The following is a 9466-nucleotide window of genomic DNA, read 5'->3' as shown; positions in this document are numbered from 1 at the left end:
TAGTGGGGCTGGGGAAGATTTAATCACAATGTGCCTCAGTTTCTTCATCTGGGAAATGGTGTTAATAATGTTGACAACGTAGGCTTGTCAAGAGAGCTAAGTGAATTAATGTATGTGCATGCTGAGATGGGTGCCTGGTCACAGCAAGTGCGCGGTAAATGTTTGCTTTTGGCTGGGTGTGGTGGCTTACACCTGTAGTCCCAGCACTTTGGGAGGATGAGGTGGGAGGATTGCCTGAGGCCAGGGCAACATAGTAGGGTGACATAGTGAGACCCTGTATCTACAAAAAGTGTTTAAGAATTAACTGAGCATGGCGGTGCATGCCTATAGTCCCAGCTACTCAGGAGGCTGAGGCAGGAGGGTTGCCTGAGCTGGGGAGTTCAAGGATGCAGTGAGCAGTGATTGTGTCGCTGCACTCTAACCTGGGCAGTGGGGGACAGAGTGAGACCCTGTCTCTTAAAAAAAAAAAAAAAAGTTTACAGCATTTGAAGGAGTCTCCTGGCTGCAGAGCTACCCCAGCTGAGAGGATGCTGCCTTCAGCAATCGGCTGACCTTTTCTGGGGACCTCCAGAGGCTTCCTCTGAGGGTGGCCATCAGGGCCCTGTCTAGGCTCAGCTCACTCTGCATCACTGTTCTTTCCCAGGATGGCCCTTTCTCTCAAATCTCATACACACTGTGCCATCCTGCCTGCCACCTGGGCCTTTGTCCCTGCTAGGGTCCCTTGCCTACAGAGCACTTTCCTCCTCTCTTTTTCTTCCTGATTCTTATACATCCTTTGAGACTCCACTCGAGCCCATCAATGCCAGCCCTTTCTTCCCCTCCCCACGGGAAGGGCTCCCTTAGAGCTCGGCGGTGGCCTCCAACTATTACCTACCATGTTACATTAAAATGATCAGTGTGTGCCACGTGTGCCACGTGCCTCCACCTCCCTCACTACAATACACGCTCCTCAAAGGCATTCATTCACTCCGCTCACTGAGGACCTGCTATGAGCCAGGGCTGGGTCTGGGCAAAATCATGGTGACAAATCAGAGAGTCTTGTTCGTTTCCAGGTCCCAGTGCCCAGCACAATGCTTGGCACCTATGGGCGCCCAGTAAATATTTGCTGTGCACTTAAACATCTACTGAGTGCCTTCCTGGCTGGTGGCTAGTATTAAATCCTCAAAATAACCCTATACATTCAATGTTTTTCTCACTTTGCAGAAGAGGAAACTGAGGCTCAGGGATTAAGGAAGATGCTTATAAAGTAGTGGAGGTAGGATTTAAACCAAGTCTAGCTCCAAAAGCGCCAGGGCTCCATCCTCTGTCTTCTGATGCCTCCCCATAAGGTGTGTGTCCCCCCAGGGAGTACACTTTCAGCAGGTCCCATTAGCTAAACTTCCTAGAAGGAATATGGGCAAGCTTCGCTTGTCCCTGGGAGGGTAGGGTGAGGTCATGGGAGAAGGCCCGGGTGGAGAGTGGCAGAATTCAAGGAGAAAGGAGGAAGTTGGGTGGCAGAGCACACCCTCTTCTGCATTTCGCAAAGACCCCTCTCTCTATAGCGCATCAGCCTTGCTCTACGTGAAGCAGGACGAGCTCCAAGGGAGAGGATGCAGTTCCTTCCTTCCCAGGGCTTGTCGTCCCATTGGGAACATACATGAGGTCTTCAGATCTGGTCAGAGTGGGATGATTTAATAAGGAGATTCGACAAGGAGTGGGCACTTGTGGTCTTGGAGGGATGGTGAGTGGGTTCTGTCTTTTGCAGAGGAACAGTTCTATCATCGATTTATATGAAGAGAGGGGACTTATTTGTATCAAATTTGTAAAATCCATAAAACTAAAAAGGAATGATATCTTGATGGGTGGCGGGATGAAGGTTTGTAAGAAGGCTTTGTACTGCAAATAACACGCATTTCTAACTGGTTTAATAAGCACATGTGGCTTGCGTAACTGGAAATGCAGAGAATGGGCTTCAAGAGCAATCAGGCTGAGGGAGGTTGAGGCTGCAGTGAGCCATGATTGTGCTACTATACTTCAGCCTGGGTGACAGAGTGAGACCCTGTCTCAAAAACAAACAAACAAACACAGGTCACAGGAAACCTCCAGGGAGCAAGGCTGTTTCTGGATGGCTGAGGGCTTATGGTTCCCGTCTTACAAGGCGGGAACGGGTCTACATGAGAGGCGGGCTGGTCACCTGGCAGGCAATGGCCACAGCCGCAGAACAGTGCAGAATCTTCTGCCTGACCCCACCCCTGTCACCCTGTGCCTTTTCAGGCTCTTGCAGGCTGGTCTGGGCATCCCCAGGAGTGAGGCTGATGCCCTCCGCAATGCGGCTCATCTGTAGATGGCGAGATTACATATTAACACAGTGGTCCTCAATTTTTTGACATTTCACAGGTCTTTGATGTCCCAAAGCCCAGGAACCACTAATTCAAGGCAACCCACTGCCCTTCAAGGGTCTTCCTCTCATCCTTGAAAGGTGACTCCTGGCTCTCAGGAGAGCAGTTACATCAGTGAGGAACTCAATGTCACATGGTAGCCTTCCCATCAAGGGCCACCTCCCGCTGTCAGAAAATTTTCAGTCACCCCGAGTCAAAAATCTACCTCCTTTCTGGAAACTTCCCCCAACTGGAGCTCACACACGAGGTCTGGCCCTTCTTCTACATGTCATTCAGTCTAACACTTTCCTCCTCTAAGTGTGTGTTTTTCCCCTCCAGGTGTCATGGACCCAGTTTTTTCATGTACTCTTCAGATGACACAATCACCCTCCTCCAGAAATACTTCAGTTTATTAATGTGACTCTTAAAATAACATGCCCAGCCTCTCCAAACCTTCCCATGTGGCCAGCTGCCCACAGCACTCCATCAGTGTAACTGAGAATAGAGCTAATTTTTGAGCTATTTCATGCTTCAGAATTCATACCATCTCAAACTGCTGACTCATTTTGAAGGAGGATGGTGGGGTGGGGACAAATTAAAATTGCCATACACTGAGTGTTTCCTACATGCCAAGGCATTGTCTAGGTACTCTATCTGACACCGTATTTGTTCTTCCAACAAGTCTGCAAGGTAGATACTATTATTCCCATTTTGCAGATGAGGAATATGAAGCTCAAAGAAGTTAAATAATTTGCTCAAAGTCACACAGCTGGTGAGTCACAGTCCAGGTTTGGAACCCTTGTCTCCTGGCTCTGAAGCCTGTGTTCTTTCTCTACAATACACTGCGTGACACCATGGAGCCTGGGTCTTTCTAACCTCAAGGTTATCTTCCCATGAAGACTGTCAGCCAGGTTTCCCCTATTCTATTCTTGTGCCTTCTTAAAACATTAATTACCCTTTTCTTTTAGTTATAAATAGCCCTTATCTACTGTAGAAAAAGTAAAAGTATAGAAAAATCATAAAAGAAAATAACAAGTCTATTTGCAAGCCTACAATACAAAGTTAACCACTGTTAACATCGACCATATCTCTTTACAATCTTGTTTCTCTGTATATATGAGATTGAACCACATGGAATGGCTGATATTCAATTTTTTAATTTTCTTTATTTTTTCTGTTGATATTCAATCATTTTTGATCTACAAAAAAGGTAATTTCATATAATTCTTTTTAAAATGTATTTTTTAAAAAAATTGTCAGCAGAATCCATTTTCATATAATTCAACCTAATATGTTTTTACATGTAGCTGGAATCACATTGCACGTGTAAAGTCTGAATTCTGCCTTTTCATGTAATAATATATCAGCATGTCCTGACTTATTTTAAACTCTTGGTAAACATTTTATTAGTGGTATAGCGTGAAAGTCATTTGTATTTAAAATAATGGATTTAACTATTCTACTGTTGGACATTTGGGTTTTTTAAATCACTAATACTTTTGTGATCAACGTCTTCATGTATAAATATGCTTTTAAATTTCTGATTATTTCTTAGAATCAATTCCTGGAGGAAGAAGGGAGGTCAAAGGGTCATATTTCAAAGGTTCTTGATATATATTTATCTATTACCTTCCAGAAAGACTGAACCAGTTTTTAGTCCCACTATACCCTCACCTGCAGAGAAAATTATTACTTTTAAATATTTGTTAGTTTGGTTGGTAAACATTGTTCTTTTAATTTTTATTCCCTTGATTCTTTTTGAACCTAAATGCAGATCTTTTAATTTTTTTTTTTTGCAACAGAGTCTCACTTTGTCGCCCAGGCTGTAGCACAGTGGTGCAATGTCAGCTCACAGCAATCCCCGCCTCCTGGGTTCAAGCAAGCCTCCTGCCTCAGCCTCCCAAGTAGCTGGGATTACAGGTGCACGCCACCATGCCTGGATAATTTTTGTATTTTTGGTAGAGACAGGGTTTCTCCATGTTGTCCAGGCTGGTCCCGAACTCTAACCTCAAGTGATCCACCCACTTAGGCCTCCTAAAGTGCTGGGATTACAGGTGTGAGCCACCACGCCTGGTCAGATCTTTTAATTTTCTGACCAATATTCCACTTAGATCATTTTGACTCAAAGATGAGCCAACAGTGTGAAGTGGCTGCTGGATAAGTGAATGCCTGCTTGGCTGCATAGGCACGCAATGTATCGGTCAGGGGAGATGGGAGGTGATGGACCCCTTCTACCTCTTCCTGGTCAGAGAATGCTTCTGGAGCTTTTCAGCTGTATGGTTCTGGGGGTCTTATTTAAGAAGAACGTTAACAAACTGGAGCATATTAATTTAACTAATGGTTGAAGGATTGTGGAAAGAGGTTGAAGACACAGGGAATATTTTTGTATGTATGTATGTATTTATTTATCTACTTGAGATAGAGTCTTACTCTGTCACCCAGGCTGGAGTGCAGTGGCTGGATCTCAGCTCACTGCAGCCTTGACCTCCCGGGCTGGAGTGATCCTCCTACCTCAGCCTCTGAGTGGCTGTGACCACATGTGTGCACTACTATGCCTGGCTATTTAAATTTTTTTGTAGAGACAGCGTTTCACAATGTTGCCCAGGCTGGTCTTGAACTCCTCAGCTCAAGCAATCCTTCCTCCTTAAGACTCCCAAAGTGCTGGGATTACAGGCATGAGCCACCGCACCTGACCTGACACAGGGAATATTTGACATAGAGAAAATGAACGAGATACAGATGGGCAGAATAGCTGTGTTAAAAAATGGCAGGCCTCCCTGTATGACCTTTGTAACTTTTCTATATAAAACCGGCCTTATATAAAAGACAAATCCAGTTTAAGTGGCTCCAGAAGACAGAAAATGGACCAATAGCTGGTGCAAATAATTTATTTTAACTTCACATAAACAAAATCTAATATTGTGTGCTGTTTTACACCACATAACTTTCTCAAAGGGCAGTGAGCACTTTGACTCCAGAAGTATTCAAGCAAAAGCTTGAATTCAGAGAGTTGGTAAGGGGTCCTATACATAAGGTGGAAGTTTGAATTGGCATCAGATGATCCCTAAGGGCTTTTCCAGTGCCAAGATGTTACGGTGTTATGTGTCTGTGTATTGGCGTCCTTGGGGTATGGACAGAATAGCAGCGTTGGTGGGGTTCAAGCTGCCTGAAGCGGGTGCAGTGAGGCACAGAAGGGCAGAGCTAGCCAGGAGGGCCGGCGGGGCTGACACGTGCCTCTCTCTGCAGCACTCCTACCTGCTGAAGCTGAAAGTCATGTACACCGTGGGCTACAGCTCCTCCCTGATCATGCTCCTGGTCGCCCTTGGCATCCTCTGTGCTTTCCGGTGAGAACACACTGCCAGCTTTCCGTACCCCAGCCCTCCCCAGGCACAGACCTTGGGTCTCTTCTCAGCCACCCAGGACAGAAAGAGGAAGGTCTGAGCAAACTACCTTGTCATCTCTTGATCTAAAGCTGACCTATGGCAAAACATCGATGTTCCCGTCACCTCATTCATCCCTTTATTTGTTCAACATTTACTAAGCACTACTGAGAACTTATGGCCGGTCGCTTTATATGTATTATTCTAATTTTCACACAATGCTATGGGATAGGTAACAGGAGCCCCATTTTACAGGAGTACTAGCGAGATTCTGTTGCAAGAGACAGAAATCCACCTCGAAACAGCATAAGAAAAACAAAGGCGACCTGACCCACATAAGTGGCAAGTTCAGAGGCATCTGCTGTAGGCGTGGCTGGATCTAGGTGTTCAGCGGCATCAGCAGCACTAGGGCTGCCTCCCTCCATTCCTCTGCTCTGGGTTGGCCTCATCCTCTGGGAGGCTTTCTGCAGAAGTGGCAGAGACAACCACCAGTAGTTACTGGCATTCATCCGGCTAGCTCAGCAACACCAGGGCCAACCAGAGCCCCTTCCCTCCTGGTTCCAGTAAAAGTCCTCCGAGTTCTCATAGGCCAGGCTTAGGTCACATGCTCAATTCTGAGCCAATCAATATGGACAGTGATGGAGCACTCTGATTGGTCAAGTCTGTCATGAGGGTGAGAAGGGTGGAGCCCTTCCAATCCAGAGCTGGAATGGGTTTCCCAGAAGAAAGCGTGTTTCCGGTCCCAGAAGAAGCGGAACAAGTAACTGACTTCTGTCCCCTGCAGCAGAGGAGGACGCTGAGACTCTGGGAAGTGGAAAGGCTTGCTCAAGGTCACATAGCTGCTAAGTGGCAGAGCCAAGGTCTGCTTTCTCCCCGCAGCCTGTGTTCTTTCTGTGCCCACAGCCCTCTCCCGTTCTGGTTGCCATCCTCACCCCTCCCGCAAAACAATTCTGGGAGCTGGAGATGGTGGTAGTTCAGGGCAGAATACAATGTTGCCCCTACAGCCCCAGCTTTATATTTATTTATTTAGAGACAAGGTCTTGCTCTGCTGCTGGGGCTGGAGTGCAGTGGTAATGATAGCTCACTGCAGCCTCGAACTCCTGGGCTCAAGCGATCCTCCTACCTCAGCCTCTTGTACAAGGAATACAGGCAGGCACCACCATGTCCAGCTAATTAAAAAAGAAATTTTTTTTTTGTAGGTACAGAGGTCTCAATATGTTGAACTCATGGCCTCAAGTGATCTTCCTGCCTTGGCCTCCCTAAGTACTGGGATTACAGGTGTGAGCCACACTGTGGCTGGCCTTTTTTTTTTTTTTTTTTTTCACTACAGCATGTAGCAAATTAGACTAGTCATCTGGGGACCCATGTCCTCATTCAGGTTATGCTCACAGAATGTGTTACCCAGAAAGAGCTGAAGTCTAGGGCCTCAGTTTCCGCAGTGCACTGGGGGCAGGTGGGCCTGGCTGAGTCCCAGCCCCTCAGTGGGCTCTGGACTCTATGGCCCTACATTCTCTCCCTGCAGGAGGCTCCACTGCACCCGCAACTACATCCACATGCACCTGTTCGTGTCCTTCATCCTTCGCGCCCTGTCCAACTTCGTCAAGGACGCTGTGCTCTTCTCCTCAGATGATGTCGCCTACTGCGATGCCCACAGGGTAATAAGCCTGGGTGCCCCGGGGTGTCGCCAGGCCTGCCTACCTTCCCCAGCCTAGCTTTGGAGAGGGAAGTAGCCTAGTTGTCCTTCCCCCAAGCCCCTGCTGAGGCTGCACTTAATACCAAGGATAAAGTGGCCAGTGCTGACGCTGGGCCAGGAGGTTCAGGGAGATTCCACAGCCACATGTGCACAATCTGGGTCACGTAGGAGAGAAGCTTGTGGGGGTTGCCGTAAACTCCCAGTGTCCAGGAGTGAACTAGCCACTCTAGGAATTAGATATATAGGGAGACTCCTCTTTTCCCTGCTTCTGCCAGTTCCTAGCTGAAGAAAGATGACCCAGTCTGGAGAGGGTGGGGGTTGGTCATAAAAAGAAAAGAGTGAGCATGGGCCAGTATGTCTGTATAAACGCATTTGCGATAAAACAGTTGTGTTTTCTTAAATCTAACCCCCTTTCTCCTTCCAAATGCCCAGATGACTGAATTCATTGCAATCACCCTGTGTGTCAATTGGGATTCCCTTTGCTGCAAATAACAGAAAACTATATATTGGAGTCTTAAACAAATGGGAGCTGTTTCCTACAGAAGCAGTCCGCAGATGAGGTGGCGCGATGGCTGCGTGATGCCATGAGGGACACAGTCTTTTTCCCTGGTTCTGCACTGCCTTCCGTAGAGTAGGCCTTTGATGTCATGCTTTACATGGTAAAAGGTTAAACATTTTTTTTTTCTTTTGGGCAGCTTTGCCTTTCTCTTGAGAAAAGGTACCCTCCCCAGAAACTGCTACCTGCATCTCATTGGCTAGAGTTGAGTCATGTAACCACACTTAATTGCAAAGGAAGCAGGGTGATTGAGTTTTTTACTGTCACAGTCTCTATAGTAGAGGCGAGCAAGGGAGAAAAGAGATTGGAAATTGAGATTAGTTCAGCCAACCTGCCTGCCATTTCCTACCACTCATCTGTTTGTATTGTTCATAGTTGTGTGTGTGTGTGTGTGTGTGTGTGTATTTTTTGACTCAGACTGAGAGGTTCTTCAAGTAGGATCCATGTCTCTCAAGGAGGTCTCCAGGATGAAGCAAGAGTGCCTGCTGGGAGTCAGGAGCCTTAAATCCTAGCCACGCTTCATTACTGACCAGCAGTGGACAAGGCCTGCAGCGCCCCAGCAGGGAACCTTCTCAAGTTTTACTAAACATTAGACTCACAAGTCAACAAGGGGCCTTGCCTGGAGTCAGAGCTTCTGACTCCAGGCAAGGCAGGAACCCCCACTGTCTCACAGGCAGCACTGGGTGCTCCTCCTTCTCGGGCTTGTCTTTGCAGCAGCCCTAGGGCTATCCCAGGAGCTGTCCCATCCTCAGGGGACAGCTCAATGCAAAGAAAAGGACAAAGGCCCTACCATGGCAGAGGTACAGGAGCTGTGCTGGTGTAGAAGCCTGGTGCCCCCCAATTCTATCAGCGTAACTTCCAGGGATCCCTGCAGGGGACATGCCTGTTAAAAGAGTCAGTCACTGCATCAGGGAAGTCCAAGTCTGTGACATTCCCATCAGATATGTGGAGAGTGCAATGTACCAGCCAGGGCCATGTTTGCCATAATCAGTGGTGCCTCCTAACAGAGTTGGCACATCCCTTCATTGCGTGTTTGCAAGGGAACTGAGCTTAGAAAAGATTTTTTTTAACCCTTTGCTCAGAAATCTCTTCCCTTTCTAGGCCTTGGTTTCCTCATCTGAAAACATGAGGGGATTGGGCAGTATCCGGCACAGTTTTGTAGTTGAAGGACTGTCTCCTCATCTAGCCTGGCAGCCAGTGCTAGCATTTGAACCTAGTTCCTGCTCCTGTGATGGCTCATTGGCCAGCTTGACTGAACCCACTAGGCCTGCGGACTCCCACTCTCTAGAGAATACTGCAGGCCTGATGGAGGAAGGCCACAGAAGATGGCCTTGAACCCCAGAGGCCTGCTCTTGTGGCCTGGTTTCTGCCCCTACAACACCCTCTTGCAGCCGGGCGCGGTGGCTCAAGCCTGTAATCCCAGCACTTTGGGAGGCCGAGACGGGCGGATCACGAGGTCAGGAGATCGAGACCATCCTGG

The 9466-nt window shown here is 47.6% G+C and overlaps 1 protein-coding gene across 1 annotated transcript in view; it reads left to right on the top strand.

Annotated features, from left to right (window-relative positions):
* SCTR (secretin receptor) overlaps window positions 1-9466 on the top strand; it is a 79552-nt gene that overhangs the window by 48781 nt on the left and 21305 nt on the right. Inside the window, exons 5-6 of the mRNA XM_011941629.1 lie at window positions 5552-5701; window positions 7260-7392. Coding sequence (XP_011797019.1) covers window positions 5552-5701; window positions 7260-7392 — 283 coding nt within the window. The remainder of the gene's footprint in view (window positions 1-5551; window positions 5702-7259; window positions 7393-9466) is intronic.

The sequence above is a fragment of the Colobus angolensis genome, unplaced genomic scaffold, assembly GCF_000951035.1.
Source record: "Colobus angolensis palliatus isolate OR3802 unplaced genomic scaffold, Cang.pa_1.0 Scaffold20, whole genome shotgun sequence".
In the NCBI taxonomy this organism is placed as follows: Eukaryota; Metazoa; Chordata; class Mammalia; order Primates; family Cercopithecidae; genus Colobus; species Colobus angolensis.
This window is presented reverse-complemented; position numbering and strand designations above follow the sequence as displayed.